This window comes from Stegastes partitus, unplaced genomic scaffold (assembly GCF_000690725.1).
Source record: "Stegastes partitus isolate 25-593 unplaced genomic scaffold, Stegastes_partitus-1.0.2 Scaffold1610, whole genome shotgun sequence".
NCBI lineage: Eukaryota > Metazoa > Chordata > Actinopteri > Pomacentridae > Stegastes > Stegastes partitus.
The window spans coordinates 85,848-104,389 of NW_007579341.1; the positions used below are offsets into that span (position 1 = coordinate 85,848).

At 40.5% G+C, this 18,542-nt stretch overlaps 1 protein-coding gene across 1 annotated transcript; it reads left to right on the top strand.

The window, feature by feature from the left end:
• Window positions 1-231: 231 nt before the first annotated feature.
• On the top strand, window positions 232-18,014 carry zc3h7bb (zinc finger CCCH-type containing 7Bb). The gene is made up of 21 exons (XM_008300934.1): window positions 232-426; window positions 1,308-1,369; window positions 1,493-1,529; window positions 1,782-1,979; window positions 2,423-2,581; window positions 2,813-2,953; window positions 3,039-3,081; window positions 3,171-3,412; window positions 3,544-3,829; window positions 4,951-5,009; window positions 5,205-5,304; window positions 5,587-5,748; window positions 5,950-6,155; window positions 6,267-6,367; window positions 6,588-6,769; window positions 7,681-7,760; window positions 8,866-9,131; window positions 9,418-9,523; window positions 11,406-11,514; window positions 12,208-12,341; window positions 12,682-18,014. Exons 2-21 carry the CDS (start codon window positions 1,311-1,313, stop codon window positions 12,715-12,717), a joined length of 2,706 nt encoding a protein of 901 aa, XP_008299156.1. The 5' UTR covers window positions 232-426; window positions 1,308-1,310; the 3' UTR covers window positions 12,718-18,014.
• The last annotated feature ends 528 nt before the right edge of the window (window positions 18,015-18,542 follow it).

Here is an 18,542-nt window from a genome sequence, read left to right on the forward strand (position 1 = left end):
GATCATAAGTCATTGTAATGGGACACAAGTGTGCTTCAGGTAGTTTTTAGGATCCACAAAAAAAATTCACAAAAGTAACAGGTGTTTTGGGGATCACTGCCAAAACTGTGAGACCGAAAAACCCAAACAGTGCTTACAGTTTGTGCTGCCCTCTTGTGCCCATACTTGTCCTGGAAACTTGTTGCGATGCTGCACTAGCCATAACAGCTAGCAGGTAGCAACGTTAGCCAGCCAGTAGTATCAGCAGCAGTCGTAGCAGTAGCAGAGAAACTCGTGCTCCGTCCACTCACCAATGACAGGGACACTAAACTCACAAATATGCGCCTGGATACTGACTGATATTTGGCTGGCTGCATTTTCCTACAGTTATCAACAACGCTCTGTGGAGCTCTCTGTGATCTGAAAAGCCCAGTAACTTAACTCTCGGTGAGTTGCCGTGCTAAGTCAGTGTTCGGCTATTAGCTTGGTCTCCACTACTAAATTATGTCCGCTAACTTACCTGGTTGCTAGTTAAATCTGGGTTACTTGTGCACTGTAGCCATACATGTCAACTCAACTGGCTAAATGAGCGGATGCAATGCGAGGGACATCGAAGAGTATTAAACTAATTTCTAAAAGCTTCGCCTGTTTTTCTTCCTTTCTTGACTAAAGCTAAGTTACAGTGATTAGCATTTAGCTCGAATTAGCACGTAGCATTTGCACGCTAATCCTAACTACCGGTTTAGCTCCAGCAGCCGTCCATACATCAACGGCATTAGCATTTTACCTGATGGAAGATATTTATTTTATATGTTGTTTTTTTGTCGTATTGGTGTAACGTCCAGCATGAGATGACAATATATACGTGTGCTTGTTAAACGCTAACGTTAGCTAACATTACCCAACATTGTTTTGGCTCTCGTTTACATTTGTCTTGGACATTTAAATACCCTCTTTCCGAGCATTTCTGTAATTTATGAGTCAGATAACGCTATTTCTCGCCGTACAGGGTCACTTTCTGTTTAGCCCAAAATGTTAACGTTGCTAACACCAATTAGTCTCCAGCCTCAGCATTCCTTTTCCCCGCTGTTTGTTTACGCAAGTCCGATGATTGCAGAGCTAGTTTTATGGCAGGCCTTGGGTTTTTTAAAATACCTGACTAGTTAGCACTGTTTGCAAATGAGTTAATAATTGCAGAACCTACGTTTATCCACCCGCATACTCGTGCTAAGTGTGGATATTTGACTGCAGCAGTCAAAGCTGTTAATACTATTGTGCAAGAAGCAGAGTTTTAAGCTGCTGCACGTCAATCTTGTCTTGATTCTCAGGCTATGGATCCAGACCGACAGAAACGAAGGGAGGAGATTCAGAAGGCAATGAGCTTCATCCAGTAAGAGAACCAATGTTATCGACATTTAATGTCTCCTTTGCAACTACACAACGTGGACAAATCTAAAATACTCACTACTTGCATATGGAGAACTCAGACATCCCTTTTATTTCCTGTCCACAGGTCATCATTGCCTTTTCCAGAGCCAGAGAGTTATGAGGTTTGCATAGATCTCTATTATCACATTTCTGGTTCACAACTTCTCATCAACCATGTGCTCCTATTTACATGACTATACTCGCATTTTGTTTTGTTACTGGCTGGATGTGGATTTACATTTGAGCTTCAAATCCATTAGACCTCCAGTGGCTCTGCTTGTTATGTTTGTTTTATTGTGTCCTTCTAACCACTTAGTTTTACTAATGCACGACTGTATCTCTTCTGCTACTCACCTTACACGTATTACTTTCAGGCATTTCTGACTCAGTTAGTGTGTAATTTGCTGGATGAGGGAAATGCTTGTTTTCGAGATGGGGACTGGCGTCAAGCAACCCAGCAGTATGGAGAAGGGATCAGTGTTGCCCGTTACGCCCAGGCCGAGGCCCTCATCATCCCCCACGAACTGCTGGAGAGCCTCTATGTCAACAGGGCTGCTGCCTTCTACCAGACGGTGAGGGAGAAGGGGGAAGAGTGGATGTGTTAAGATGTTTAAGTAGCTAAATACATAATTGTAGGGTTGCCTGTCACACATTTCATAGTCTAGTTCCAAGCAAAGTAATAGTTTTAAAACAGTATTAGAATGTAAATATCTGCTGAATTGTTTTCACTGCAATTTAGTATTGACATTCATAAAATACTATTTCTGTCTAGCCAGCTTTGTATGTCTGTCTACTCTAAAGGAATTCAAGTATCTTTTTGCTTAACTGCATTTAAAGATTAGCCAGGTGAGGTCCAAGCTCAATATATCTCATTTGTGTTCTTTTATAGTGGATGTTTTTATAGTAAAATTACCTTTTTTAGAGGTTCGGTTCAAATCTTGTGATACTCTTTGTCTGACGTAAGCCCTTCTTGCTCGTACTGTAATATCTATCCTATGTTTTTCTTCCATTCCAGAGGGACTATGAGCGAGGTGTTCAGGACTGTGACAGTGCACTGTGCGTATCAGAAGGCAGTCGCAGGGCTTTGTACCGTAAAGCGCTCTGTTTGAGGGAGCTGGGGCGCCTCAGAGAAGCTTACGAATGTGGAACCAAGTGTCTCCTCACAGCACCACACGTATGTTGCCAACAACTGAGACAAACTACTTTTCACATCATGTTGAAGATAAAGTTTAAAATGAGTGCATGTGATAGGCATATAAGATGATGCAGAAATCTGTAAATAGTATGAAATTTATGTGTTGATGCTTATGCCAATTTCATGGACTGGTTTTTCATTATCACTCACCTGAAAATGAATGAAACTTGTCCTCAGTGACAGCTCTTGTTTTTCTAATTCATCTACCAGGACAGACAGGTGAGTGACCTGGCCCAGGATCTAGCCAACAAGCTGGGCCTTAAGGGTCGGAAAGCCTACGTTAGCCCACAGATAGAGTCCACAGCCACAGAAGGGGAGAGTCTTGGGGAGACTTCTCCACCCACTGGAGAGGTAGGTGCTGCTGTCATATTACAGAACTCCCAGTGTAATGTGGTGGCTGACTGAGAGGCTAATGATTTTTTCTTTTTTTCTTTAGATGTCGTCCAATGGGCTGGAATCTCTGGGAGACATTGGACCAGGTATGTCAGAAAGCAAAGCTTAAACTTGTCAGCTGCCACAGAGACTCCTATTTACTTACCACATTTTTCTCCTTATTTCTCCTCCTCAGCTGACCTCTCCAGTGCACAGTGTATCCCTGCTCCTTTGGCCACACCCATCCCAGTGAGCGATGACCCTGCAACCACTGTGGTGACCTCATGCACTGACCTGTCAGAGAGCCCCAGCAGCCAGGGCTTGCCTCCCATGCAATACTCAGTCCCAGTGTCGGAGCACATGGATGAATGCAGCAGCAGTGTCATTAAAAACGAGATGGACAGCCTGTTGGAATGCATCCCCAAGAAAGTCAGTGAGGTCAGTGAAGGACACAGACAAAAAAACAAATTCAACCAGCCTCACCACGTCACTGAGTGACTAATGTTTTTTTTCTGTTTTTATTTCATCAGCAAAGTGTTGTCTAGTAAAATTTCTGTCTCCTCCTCCAGAGTCCAGTTCAGGGTGCTATCCCCACCAACCTTCCCAATACAGCAGTTGGTCTCCGGCCTCCTTACTCACCTAGCCTTCCAGCCCCGTCACCCCAGCTTCCTCAAGCCTTCTTCAGCTCCTCCATCAGTGAAATGCCTCTGGAGCCTTACTCAGCGCTGCGGGACCAGGGCTCCACCCAGGCGCAGGACGCACTGGGAGGCTTCTCCACGGGGGCCACAGATGGAGAAGGGAAGGCAGGAGTCGCCGCAGGCGGGCTTGACTCGTTGTCTGAGTACACTCTCCCTGGTGAGCACAGCCTGAAAGTTTATATGTTCATGTGTTTTGTTTTTTTAAGTTGTCTTGATTGAACTTGCTTTGTACTTAAATTCTTGCAAACTGATGTTAGGATATTGCACAAAGTATACTGATGTATATCATAGCTGAGCTGTTTGATAGTTTACGCCACAAGAACATTAGCAAAAGCATTTCATCAGAAATTAGTCTCACCTCCTTGTTGCAGGCCCCTGTACTGTTGATGAGTCAGGTGTATTTTCAAATTACTTCAAGTTAGGTGTAGCTAGGGCTGTACAATTAATCAAATATTAATCTTGATTGTGATTTTTGCTCCCCACGTCCCCAAGTATTTTGGATTTAGGGCGACTTATGTTAAGCAAGAATAAATCATAAACAAAAAGTGCATGAAACTTGTGCCTCAAAGCAACACAGCTAACCTGTTCAACTACCTGAAAGAATACCACAAACTGCAGAATGCATGAAGGCCAAGAAGGATATTGTCAATAGCATTACCTCACCGAATCCCTTTCCTAACCTATGTGTAACTCAAATGTCCATAGCAGTGCGTCACCGTATCGCACTAAAAATAAAGGATTTAATTTTGTGTAATTCGGTACGACTTTATGTATATTTTGCTTATAGAAGATGCACTGTGAAAAAGGAACATTCTTATATTATTTGTACATTAGCAACGTGAAAGTGCAGTAAAAACATTTTGTCCTTAAAATGAATGAATAATTATGACAAATATTTATCTCACTATAGATTAAAATAATCAAGATAGTTTTGGCTGCAATCATGCAGCTCTACCTGTAACTGTATGTCACACTATGACTTGCCATTCATTTTGTCAGAAAGCTTGTCATAGTAATTGAAGTGTTTTGATGAGCATGCCTCCCATGATCTAAAGCCTACATGTAATGGTGTGATGAGTATAATACAGAGAGTGTTATCCATGGTTTCTACTATAAGTAATTTTGACCCAGTGCATTGTGTTAGCTTGCTTAGCAGCCAGAGTACAGTTGCAGGGGAGTTTGCTTTAACCTGAGATGTGCGTCAGCAGCAGACAGTGTGAGTCAGCACCATTACAATATGGTGTCTGACATCAGTGTCCTTGTGTCTGTGGTCTTCAGGGGGACGAGTGTGTCACAGTTTCATCCCTGGAATGCGCAACCACAGTGCTGCACATGCAGTGAGTGACAGACACACACACTCTGAGTATTCCATTAGGGACTTTCTTTGTGTCATCTGTTGCAGGAAAAAATCTGTTTTGTGATTTTACTGTCAGTTGTATCGTCCTACTCATTTAGAACCACTGGTGACTGTGCAGCTAAGTAACTTTTATTTCTGTATATAAAATCATATGTACTATTCTCTTCTTCCTCAGAACGGCCCAGCAGGAACCAACCTCTCTCTGCTCTCCAGGAATCCTCTGGCAGCCACACATGAGTTTCGGCAGGCCTGTCATGCCTGTTACAGCCGAATAGGTTGGATAAAGTAACATCTGAGCCACTGTGTCTTAGCTAAACTTTGACAATTACTCTTTGTCCTAATTTTTGGAAATCTTCAATGTGGGATGTTTCAGCATTGCTGACTCATCCAGTTTATTGCATATCCATGAAATATTCAGATATTGATTTTGCGTTTGTCTGTCTCAGTCATTGACAAGTAGAAATTGTAACATCACTGACAGTTGTCATCTTACAAAAGTAGTAAAACATAGCGTCTATTGCTCTTTTAAACTTTTAATTTCCTCGTTTTGCTCATAGGTCCACGAGTGATGGACTACAAGTATCAGCCAGAGGCCGCACACCGCTGCAAGAGAGATGTGCTGCTGTGTCGCCTCAAAAACACAGATGACCCTACCTGGAAAAGGATCCGGCCCCGACCTGCACGGAACAACTTCTTGGGGGCATTTGTACTCTGTAAAGGTATGGTTACATTTTGAATGTATGTCTAGTGCAATTTCAGTTCTCTGTGTTTTGTGCATGTGACAAAAACTGACAATAAAGCTGACTTGAGACTTAAGTGGAAAGTTGAAGTTGGGAAATTTCAGCTTCCAGATGCAACAGCAATGTGGTAAATATTGTGTTTATTTTCTGTTGAACATTCTGTTTCCTTGGATCCCACAGAGGTGCAGGAACGTCAGGAGTGCCAGTACGGGGAGAACTGTACGTTTGCATACTGCCAAGAGGAGATTGATGTGTGGACGCAGGAGAGGAAGGGTGCGCTGAGCCGAGAGCTGCTGTTTGACCCACTGGGCAGCACCGAGCGACGGGCGCTCAGCGTCACCAGACTGCTGCAGCTCCACATGGGCATGTTCATGTTCCTCTGTGAGGTGAGAGCAAAGTCTAATGCACTTTAATCTCTCTTATTCTGTTTCTTTGTGCTCTTCTGACTCTTTTGAGAAATTGGAACAAGACCATGACTTATCTTCCGTTTTCTACAGGAATGTTTTGACAGTAAGCCTCGCATCATCAGCAAACGCAGCAAAGAAAACTTAGCGGTCTGCTCAAACCTCACAGCTCGACACCCCTTCGACGATAACAAGTGAGTGTAGTGAAAGCTCTGTGTGTTCCTTTTGCTTAAATATATTCAGTTTTCAAACTTAATTGAGTTCATTATTTGGGGTGATATAACCAGGTGAAAAATGTACATTTAAAAATATAATTATATTTTGTCAGTAGGTCATAGAAGCCTGTCCGATTGCCCCTGTACACAAACAAGAAAAATGCATCATCACACATTTTACCCTAACTTTTACCTGCAGGTGCCTGGTGCACGTGGTGAGGTCAGCCAACGTACGCTACAGTAAGGTCCGACCCCTGCACCCCCTCTGCCAGTTTGATGTTTGTCGCCATGAGGTTCGCTACGGCTGCCAGCGTGAGGACAGCTGCTCCTTTGCTCACTCTGTCATAGAGCTCAAATGCTGGGTTCTACAGCAGGACACTGGTGAGTAGAACACAAACGTCTGCATATTTTCAGAGGTAGTGGAAGTAACTAAGTACAATTACTCAAGTACAATTTTGAGTTGCTTGTACTTTCCTTTCTACTTCTACGCAACTACATAAACTATTGTACTTTATACTTCAAAACATTTATGTGATAAAGTTACTTTACAGATTTCGTTTAATAGTACACATTATACCAAATAAATTATGATGTAGTATCATAGATAAGAATAACATTTTATTGATCCCCATTGGAAAATTCACAGCAGGTACACTATATAAATGGAATAAATCAACTTTACCAGCTTCAACATTAAACTGATGAACACATTTTTGCATCAATGGTTTTAATACAGTAATATACATCATTCTGAAATACACCAATCTACAAGAACACTTTTACTTTTGGTACTTTATGGTATGCTTTTTAGGCAGTGCTTTTACTTAAGTAAAATTCTAAATACATGACTTCTACTTGTACTGTATTGCTACATCTGAGTACTTCCAATTCCTCTGCTTTTCAATTTAGTACAAATATTTGTACTTATTCTAGTTTCACAGTTAAATCCTGTAAAGTAATCATTGTGCTCCATTCCCCTTTTGCCCTCTAAAAGTATTGTTACATTTTTCAATATGGATTAAAAAAATGTTCTCCCAGCTGTAATAAAACAAAACCCAGTAAACAGTGCTGCTCTGTATGATTAACTATTGGTGTTGCCACAATGGCAACACAGAAATAGTTTTGCATAATGTATGCTGTACATATATTATGATATGGAAAGGATACTGTTGTAAACAAGATTAAAAAAAAGTCACCACCCACTACCAGCTATTAACCCAGTGTCAAGTCAAGTAAGTAATATGACTCATTAAAAGATTTTTCCACTGACTTGTGCTTGATATTTCCTTCAGGTATCACCCATGAGGAAATGGTGCAGGAGTCTAAGAGACACTGGCAAAGGCTGGAGCAGAATGCACAGAAGCAGCAGAAGGTGAGGCCAGAAAGGGCGCAGAGACAGTCGGTTATCTTTACCTGGTATCAAGGAGCTTCACCTGTGAAGTAAAATGAGCATAGGGGGTCATGCTATCACATCAAAACTCTGCTCCACCAGACCAATAGGACCTGTTGGGGCAGTCACAAAGACACGATCTCCCACTCACACACACGGCATAGTATTTACTACATTGCATGACGAAGCGACTGAGGATTAAATGTTATGGGTTAAATGCTAAACTAACTGCAGCAGCCCTGTGTTCTCAGTATAATTCACATAACATGACTTGTTACATGTTTAAATACAGGACTATTTTTGGGGGGTGGTTTTAGGAGGATTCACAGATCTACAGTTTGCCATTGTTCTTCTTTATTCATGTGTCGCTTGTTTACTCGATCAAACATTTTGTTTTTCTAATTTAATTTAAGCAGCAATATATTGGCCTTAATGTATACTATAATATTAATCTCACGTGTCTCTCTTACTTTTACCATTCACGCCTTGTGTCTCTCTACACCTTTTTCAAAAATTCAGTTATTTATAACAAATACTCAACATTGTGTGCATCCATGTGTTTTTAAAAAGATAAGCCTTTATTAAGATCAAGATCAAGATTAACTTTATTGTCCCAAGCGTGGGAATTTGTCTTGGGCTATTCACTCATGCTGCAGCCAACACAAGCAGGTACAAACAGGGATTAATCACAAAGTAGGGAAATTTTCAGTGTTGCAGCAGCAGAGGGGATAGTGCAAATATGTAGGGAATATAAGTAAAGAATAAAAACAAGCAAAAAATATATATACATAAGCACTGTTGATGTTGAACAGATTCTTCCATACGTGGAAGTTGTGGTATTGCACAGATTTCTGTGGATGTGGAAAATACTGGTATTGCACATATCTATATAAAACAACTATGTTATTGCAAAGATTCATCCACGAGTAGGAATACTGATACTGCATAGATTTTTGTATATGTTGAAGAAACTGATATTGTACAGTTTTTTTTTTAAATGTACAAACTATTCATAAGAAGATTTAATTTACTTTTCAGCTTTATTGTCATTTAATCAATGAATTTCTTGCTTCTCTGTCTCTTTCAGCCTATCCATTTACCCCATCCTAACAGCAGCATACCAACTGGAGGGCTAGGGGGGATCGGGGGAGGTGGCGTAGGTGGAGACGGCATGGGTGGGGGTGGTGTGAGTCCAGTGGGAGGAGTTGGGGTGGGAGGGTTAGGAGCAGGGGCAGGTAGGGGGCGGCCCTTGAACCTGAAAATGAAGTTTGTGTGTGGTCAGTGCTGGAGAGAAGGTCAGGTCAACGAACCTGATAAGAACCTCAAGTACTGCACAGCGAAGGCGCGCCACAGGTGAGGCCTGACTCCCACACACACTCACACAATATGTGTTGTCATAAACCAAGTAATGTGACTGTACAAATCTTATCTTTAACACTCACTGTCCACACTGACTGTGAATAATGTGTTTAAACCATGCCATCATTCGTTTTTATTGTAAGACTGGTAGCTACAGTGAAAGTAGCAAAGGTGTGCACAAAACTGTGGACAAAGTGAAACTCCTGGCTGTTGTCACTTCCAGGCTGTGATTTGTTTCTTTTGTTTGACTGAATCAAATTTTGCTCTCTTGTCTCTTCAGCTGGACAAAGGAGCGCCGAGTCTTACTGGTAAAATCATTTGAAAAGAAGAAGTGGGTTGTCGTTCGGCCTCTTCCTTTCTCCCGCACCTATCCACAGCAATATGATGTGAGTTCCTACATTCTTATTACTCTGTTTTTCTTTATACCACCGCCCAACACCGTATCAAAATAGAGGGAAAGAAAGTTTTTCCAAATTGCAAGCCTTTTTAAAATCATATCATTATTCTTTAGGCCTTTAATAGAACAAAATCATTCTCAAACAGAAACAGATTAAAACACTAAAGCCTTATAGCCTGATTTTTGACCACATGAGACTTGTAGTACGTCTGCTCATTGATTTGAATGGTGTTTCTTAATGATTTGATAGTGATACTGATAAGTCTGTTAACGTTCACGTTCAACAGTCTGCAGTTTTTTTATTACCAGCTTTCCCTCTTTCCCATAAAGCTGCTGCAGCTTTGTTAATGTTAGTCTACATTATGTGTTTGAATCTTGCCTTTTCTCTTATAGTTTGCTTTTCATTTGTAAAACACGTCACTCTGATGCCAGTGGACTTGTTCATGTTTGTGATTAGTCATCTGGTGCCAGCTCCGCCTCTGTCATCTGAACACACTCATGTCCAGGTTCAGAAAACTCGGTTGACTTACCAAGTTCATAACCAACTTCGTTTGACCCCTTAACCTGACTGCAGTTGTTAGGTTTAGTGTAGCCAGATAATGAAAGATATCCTGGGTATGTTGAACTTGTTTCATTGCACAGGGTGCTATGGCAGCTCCCTCTCCTCACCCCTTGCTGACGCTGATTCTTGTGTAGGTAGGACAAAGGATGAGGAGAGCCTAGTTTGTGAGGTTAGGAAATATCCCAAGCTCTATAACCCACAATTCTGTCATTACAAATAGTGAAACAGAGATGCATAATATTGTGTTTTTGCCAACACCCAGTGTACTCCTATTTTTTAACTAATTTTGACTCATTGCCATTGTCAAGGCTTTAAACCCAATTGCAGAGGACATCAGGTCTCTCCTGTAGTGGAATTAGCATATTATTATTCTGCCTACTCTTATTGAGATGGCCCACTCGCAGGTGCAGAAGTAAAAGCTTAAATATTAAACATGCAATATTTATTTCTATGCAGCATTTTCAAACAAAACTATAAAGCCTGGCAGGTGTTACTTGCCTGTCAGTGTTTATTGAGGCTGATATTTCATTTTCAAGCCTTTGATACTGATGATGATGCTGTCATCGTGCATCATTACCTAAAAAGATAGCGATGGTGAGGATTAGCTCTGGAGGTTGGCTCTTCAGGTGAGAAATCAAATTGGTACTGTACACATACGAGTATAAGCAAATATCTGTACATTGCAAATCTTTTTTACTGCGAATGCTCTGCAGCACACTTTCATCGGTGCTTGGGACAGAACTGGAGACACATCATGTGGCACAGCGTTGAGGTGGCAGTGTTTTCAGTTTCACGCTACTCTATTTCTGCCTCTCCTCCTCGCTCACATGCAGAGTGCAGCTGACTGCCTTGGCCCCAGGGGAAAGGTGGGGCTGTAAGGCAGCTCTTAATTGTAGGAGTTTCACATTCTAGTGCTTTGTAACATTAATTTGGGGGTGTTATAAGCAACTCTTTGTGGCTGTGGCAGTAGTTCTTCAACATAGTGTAATGTGTAATTAGTTTTTTTCTCTCTCTGCTCAACAACAAACCCAACCAGTTTAGGTAGATTGCTGCCTTCTTTGAGTCTAGTTTTGCAGAGGTTTCTTCCTGTTAAATGGTATGCTTCCCCCCAGTGTTGCCAAGTGCTGCTCAAAGAGAATCTTTGTGTATTTAATATTGTAAGGTCTTGAGCTCACAATGTCACGGCCAGTGAAGTGTCCTGAGAAACTTATAAGCTGAATTGGCACTATATAGTTAAAAAAAAAAAGTGTAACAGAACTGAATGAAATTTAACTCTGTAACCCTTTACTTTTTCCTTTGTCTCGCCCAGATGTGTGTGCACGTGATGAAGCAGAAAAAGTGCCACTATATTGGGAACTGCTCCTTCGCACACAGTCTTGAGGAGAGGGACGTCTGGACATACATGAAGAACAACAGCTGTAAGCTCCTGGTTTTATTTAGTGCCACATCAGATCTGTCATTTAGAGCTTTAAATGTACAAGATTGGTGGTGCATAATTTGAATTACATGCAATTAGATTTACTCATTATATTACTGTTCAGACTGAAGGAACACATTTGAGTTTGTTGTCTCTAATATGCAAAGTAAATCATTTGCAAGATTCTTAAGCATCCATTTCTTTTTATCTGAAAGCTTTAGAGAGAGCTTTACATCTTGGCATGATGGCGCCACGCACTTCATAACAAAGAGAACAGCAGACTCTGGACAGAGCTTAAATACTTAAGGTTCCACATGTCACTCCTTCTGATCATTTGCACCTAATCTGGAACTCATGATTCAAATTTTCTGCATTTTTTAACGTGTGATAAATATACTTGTGTTTTTCATGTGGCTTTTTCTTCTACTTAATTATGAAAATGACTATAAAATGTCAACTTTATGTGTCACTTGTTTATCATTTTTATCTTTAGGCACTGTTTAAATGTGTATGGGGTGTGGAAATGTTTTCATACGATATATCAGTTTCAAAAAAGGGAGACATTTGTGAAGATGTGCTTTGTATGCAGTCACAATAAAGGCCTATCATTACATCGGTTTTACTCCAATTAAACTGTTGTTTTACATAACTGTCGTTGAAGTTAATGAGGTTGTCTTCTTTTCTGTCTTCTCAGTGAGAGACATGCAACAGATGTATGAACTGTGGCTGCAGCTCACCAATCAGAGCAGACGCACAGATAACTCCGCTGTGACCCCACCCCCAGAGGACAAGCAGGTCACCATAACAGCAGATTACACAGAAGGCATGGTGAGTAGTAAACTACACGAACATCAGAGGTCAGACCCTCTGGCAGTTGCCTGAATGTCAGTTTTTCTCTGCTGAAAGCTTCTGAAAATCTGATGAAGAATTATTAGATTTTTTTTTAAACAATAAAGCAGATCATGGCTGCTAAGGCAACTCAGGTAATTGTTTGACCATCTGATAGCTTATCAGAAAAAGAACAAAGAAATTAACTCAGTGAACCTTTTATATAAAAGGTTTGAAGACCTTTGCACTTTGTTTATAGTAACTGCATCTCTGTTTACTGAGGTTGGCATGATTGTTGGTGTGTGTGAGAGATGAGCTGTGCTAATGTGTATCATTTCAGGGAGGCCGGCGGTTGTCAGACGGAGACGACCTCTAAACGCTGCTGTCGACTAGAGGCTGCTGATCGCCGCTGAGCTGCAGACAGAGAGCTAGGCCTGCCACACCAGCTACAACCGAATAGTCTGTCATCTTGCCAGTCTGACCTCCTCTAGCATCTACAAGAAAGCAAATGGACACAGAAAAATGGTTGGCCCCACCCTCATATATGTATACACGCAAAGATTTACACACAACACACACATCACAGGCACAAATTAACACAAAAAGAAAGCTTTGAAAGTAACATACAGGACTTCGGCTTTAGCGTTTCGTTTTATGCCATGCTGCAGTTACATACGGCACCCTTAGGCTCCCCTCCAGCAGATTGTACCACAGAATTTCCATAGACAACTAGTTTTGCTCTGACCCTGTTCCCTAGTGTTCTGACTGAGCATCTGTGTCCACCAGGTACCTATTTTCTATTTCTTCTTAAAATCCTAGCACTGAAACAATACTTGGATGGGCGCGCTGGTCGCAGCTCTTAAATTTTGCTTGGAGATAGTTGAAAACCCAAATAAAGCTCGGCACCCTGACACTACTAAGAGTTGGAATTTTAACTTTGGAGTGCCAAAAAACGCCAAGCTGTCAGTGCTAATTATGGTTGTGGAAATTGAAGAAGCTATGAAGCCGTGGAAAAACAGGTTCTTGGTGGACACACCTTGCCAAGCTCTGTAACAACCAAATCCTACTCTCCTTCCTTCATGGGAATACAGTAAGAGGGTCAGAATAACTTTATGGAGATTGATTTTGAGCTTTTTTTTTTTTTTCTTTTTCCAAGGGGAGTTACACTTCCTTGTTATATTGTCTGCCATATTGGTAGAACACATGAATGTAACGCCTGCATGGGCCTTCAAAATGAGGAAATTGGTAGAAAGGAAAATGTTGCTGTGGTGGAATATATGTAAGTATACTTACATGCCCAAAAAACTTGTGTAACATGATGGTCCCCCACTCCCTCCCTGACAGAACAAAGGCCCCCTGGTAACTGGTTATGCAATCACACCAGCCATTCCTGCATAGGACGAGCACAGACACACACACGTATTTACCTTAAAATTGCTGCCGTGGTGAATCAACACGTGCTTGAACATGAGAGCCCAAAAGTTATGCTTTGGCAACCTGTGGCAAAATTCAATATGGCTAGTGGCTCGGAGCAATCAAGACGATGTGCCCCATAAAATACTATAAACTGTCTTGGTGTCTGGCTGTTGGTGTTGGAGAGCTGCAGCACACTTACACAGTCCTGGCAATTGCTGCTCTCAGCAATAGATCAGGTCCGATTGCAGATCCCCGTACAGAAACGAAATAATGACCTCACTTGGACTGAAGCGCAGTGAAAATACTGACCGTGCAGAATACTTAGGTTGTGGATAAAAGTTAAGAGCTTTGTAATAATTTAAGACATATAGATGTCACGTTGAACAATAATTTAAACACAGGAAAGTTGTTAGAAAATGCATAGCAGAAAGATTGGTAGAGATGATTAAGAATATATTTTTCTAGTTGATTGTGGAAATATAAGATAATTTGAATGTAAGGGCAAGTTGCCACATCTTCAGTTGAACTGGGGTCATTGTTTCAAACCAATCAAGCTCCCACAGCCTTCAGATGGAAACCTGTGTTCCTCATATGCACCCAGATGTTTTGTTCCTGATAGCGAACGGCAGCCCTAAGGACCCTTTATGGGAAACCTGCTAGCTTGACACAGGGACATGATTCGCACCACATATTGTGCCTATAAACAACACATCAACAAGTGACATAACACATGCAAACACACACGCACACACATGCATACAGGCAGGATATCTGTTGCCATCTTATTCTAGCCTTTAATGTGGACAGAGACACGATGAAGGTATGTCTATATTCAGATACACACATATTATACATATTTACGAATAATGGTATACTACTAATAATAATTGATAACTTAGCGGTTAAGCTTAATAAATATATAACCTGAAAACCTGTATTGATTACATAGAAGAACTTCTTGTTATTGAGGTATTGCTATATGACATGTATCGCTGAACTAGATGACTATAGTGAATTTTTTTTTTTTTTTTAAAGATTCTTTTTATTTTGAACATTTTCCTTCTGTGTGGGTTGTTCCAGACAGGGTTGTCTGAGGGGATTTCAGCAGAGGTTGATAGAAGTTTCAGACTGAATGTGCAGAGATGGATTAAATCTTCACACTAAGATCAGAGGGTTAAATGTGACGCAAGTCACCCAGCTTGAGGTTTTTCATTTCTTTTGTCACAACAGCAGCAGCCAAATCAGATGTACAGATAATGGTATTGTTCCTGTTTTACAATGTGTCTATGAAAATTCAGAGAAGCTGTACTTTACATTTTAAGTAATTGAATAATTCACCTGCCCAGAGCGACTTGCGGGAGGCTCTGTGCATAAAATCAGCTTTACTGTACAGAACCGTGATGTTACACTCAACCAGTGCTGGAAAACATGATCATTAGTCGTAAAACGTTAAAAAAAACAACAGAACATTAAACCACAGGATACTCTGCGTGTATTTTGTAATGTTCCATTTTGTCTGCAGTCCCTTCATTTCAGTCAGTGGACAAGTAGGAAAAAAAAGAGCAGTGGTTGTTATACCAAAGGCTGCATTGTCTTAATGATCCAGCACCTGAAAAACTGAATGATTGTCAGATCACAGGTCAGGTTTTGCTGGTCACTCGGCAGCAGTTTGGCCATTACTGGTAACCAGCCCTTGTCTGGAACAGCCCAGGTATTAGCTTCTTCGAGGGATCGTATTACTACTACTCCTAGTATTATGATGAATATGATGACTATAATGATTGCTATCTATTGACTATTTCTATTTCTCTTCTATATGCTATTGATATATGTATGTTAATTGCAATGTATAACTCTCTCTTTATATATGTATCCATGTATGAATATAATAATTAACAGTAAATATGCGTCTGTGTATGCCGCAGTGCACAGCTCTGTCTGGGAGGCAGTGAGCAGAAAACGTTCAGCTTCTGATCGCTACTGTAAGGTTCTTGAGTTTTTACGTCCTACAGATTGTTGTATTATGAGCTGCTGTAGGATGTCAGTAGTACAAGACTGTTAAATATTAATGTCGTCTAAGCTGTATGTAGGCCAAAGGTGAAAAAAAAAAAAAAGATAGTAGATGATTGAAGTATATATACTGTAAACCGTTTCCTTTGCAGTGTCTCCGTTTGATCCTAACATCAGAGCTCGCTGCTCACTGCCTGTGCTGTCTGTTTTTATTTGAATTGATTCACCAGGCAAGGACAGATCTGGAAACAAAAGCATACATAGAGGCCTATATACTCCCGTATAGCGCCTTATTCGATATACTACACCTATAAGATGATACATACCCCTATTGTATAATCCTGCTTACTATATACAGTATATGATATCTGATACCTATTATAATACTTAGACACCCTTATAAGGTATTTTAGATAAGAGATGATGGGCTGTCTTTTTTTCTGTGGCTGGAAAAGTGTGCTGTGGTCAGAAATGTGTTCTCATCTTGTTTTTCAAGGAGTTAATTTGGAAAAGTTCGAAGGGCGACACCTGCTCAAATGCTCTGATATTCAGTTATCAATTGAGGATATATACAAAGCAGCTGAGATGGAAAATGAATATAGGTCTCTAACCAAAAACTGGTGGAAAGGAACTGTGGCTGATAATCAAAAATTAGAATTTTATTTTAAAACTTTATGTAGCCACATGAAAAGGTGAACACTTTTTTAAGTGGAAAAAAAATGTTTAAATTCTTGCATTTGAATACATGTTGCTGTAAGCTGTTAAAGCTGAAAAAGCTACGAGCATTTGAGGTGAAGCTCCTCTTCCAGTGTCGGAGTAAGGCCAGAATTAATGATGTCACTGACACACACAGAGAAAAAAACTGGACGCCTGCGCTGCATGTTGTGTGTTGTTAAAGGCAGACGAATCATGACACAAACTTTCAAGGGAGGCGTGTGGCTGTGGTTGTTCCCCAGATTTGCTGTCTGTAAAAAAATAGGAAGTAATGACGTTGTGTACTTTTACAGCCGATTTTACTCTGAAAAGTGGAGGAATACCGTGAAACCTCAAGTTTGCTCGGCAGAGGATTTGAACCTGGTGCCAAATCGCTGATTGACTCCTAATATTCTTATAATATTCTTCTGATAACAAATATACTTGTGCAGAAGATATTTGGCATTACATTGTCTCGGTGTTATGTCCTGCAACAGCATGATCAATGCTGTGCACCAATCCGAGCTAACTAGACTCTTTGGTTCAGCATATTGCAGCTAAGAAAACATGTTGTTTTCACTTCAGAGGGCTTGTAAGCAGATCGTTTTTAGAAGGATTTATTATTCATGCCGACATCTTTACTGACTTAGAGAGTGTTTTGACATCCTTTTCAACACCAGTGGAAGAGTGCTCAGTGAAAACGGCGTAACTCAACTGCATTCATCGTGTTACTCATACCAGTTCAACGGTGAAGACTTTGACCTTTCATGTGTTCTAAGCTCAGCAGACCTAACTACTGAACAAGATACCTCCAGCATGTGCAGGCTCTCTCTTTTGCTTTTCTTGCCTTCCTTACAATACACTAATTATTATTATTATTATTACCTTTTATTTTTTTCCAAATTCAGAAGATCAGTGCTCACATCTATTAAAAAAAAAATTCTGCTCTAGACGTCGTGTCTCGTTTCTAAATAAATCAGCCCTAGCAAAATGTAATAATTCTTTAATGTGTTAATGAAGTTCCTGAAAAACATGTACTGTTTGGGCATCATTTTGGTTGATATCACTTGATTTGAAGTTATATTCTGTTTTGACAAAAGTAGCTTTTAGTTGAATCCAAACTGAGTTTGTGAATCAGTCGTGGTTACTACAGCCGGCTGCAGTTTAGTCAAATTTTATGGTCCTCTGCTGTGAAAAGGCGTCATACCAACCCCCGTTACTTGTCTTTCCCCTCCAGTTTGTGTCATTTGATTCGCAGCACCAAGACACCTACACAGCCAAGAAAGGTCGTAATGAATCGGTTTTCAATAAGTTCAAAAAGTTTATGGGTTATTTCACTTGTTTTCAACAACTTAAATGAAGAAACCAGGGTTGTAAGAAGTGGAAAAAACAAGGCCTCTTTTTGTACTGTATTTTTACATTTTGTTGTTTCATGTTTTGTTTTTTCCTCTCGACTTTGTTTTCTCTTTTCTCCTCCCTGGTTGGACGTTCATGATCACACACGTGGACCAAATCTCTTGAAAGCATTTAATAAACTGTTTTAGGAAAAAACAATTATGACTTCTTCGTTTTTTCCCCATTTGTTGAAGCACACCACTGACATTCTCTAAGACATATTGACAGACGTGATTTCTCAAGATCTGAACAACTGAACTTAGACCTGACTGCCTGTCACAGTCAGTCAAGTTTACAAGCTTTTTCACACGTGTCTACAAAGATCTTAGGAATAGTTTTGCACGTGTGAATATATTCAATGACCTGTCAAAGTGCCTGTGTCAGGGGCCAGAGGTGCTGTGACCGGAGGGCTGCTGGGCCTTTTGTATAAAACAGCCTGCTGTCAACGAAGATAGACGAAATAAACTTCAATAATCAGAAATAATTAGTATATTACACGCGTGTGTGTGTTAGTTGCCCAGCCCTCCAGCTGGTGGTGATTTTGTAGCATTATTAGTTTCCCTGTCCTGTTCTAACAGGTCATGTCTGCCATAACAACACGTGTGTTAACTGCATACACGTGCATTATGTAGCCTATACCGAAAATATACATTTGTCACGGGTCACTTGTTTTATTTTAAGACATGA

What these genes read in the sequence shown, in the direction of transcription:
- zc3h7bb (XM_008300934.1), top strand. Translation starts at nt 1,311, where the DNA reads ATGGATCCAGACCGACAGAAACGAAGGGAGGAGATTCAGAAGGCAATG. An exon ending in CTGCTGCCTTCTACCAGACG is followed by an intron (nt 1,980 to 2,422) that starts GTGAGGGAGAAG and finishes CTTCCATTCCAG; the next exon opens with AGGGACTATGAGCGAGGTGT. An exon ending in GTCTCCTCACAGCACCACAC is followed by an intron (nt 2,582 to 2,812) that starts GTATGTTGCCAA and finishes TTCATCTACCAG; the next exon opens with GACAGACAGGTGAGTGACCT.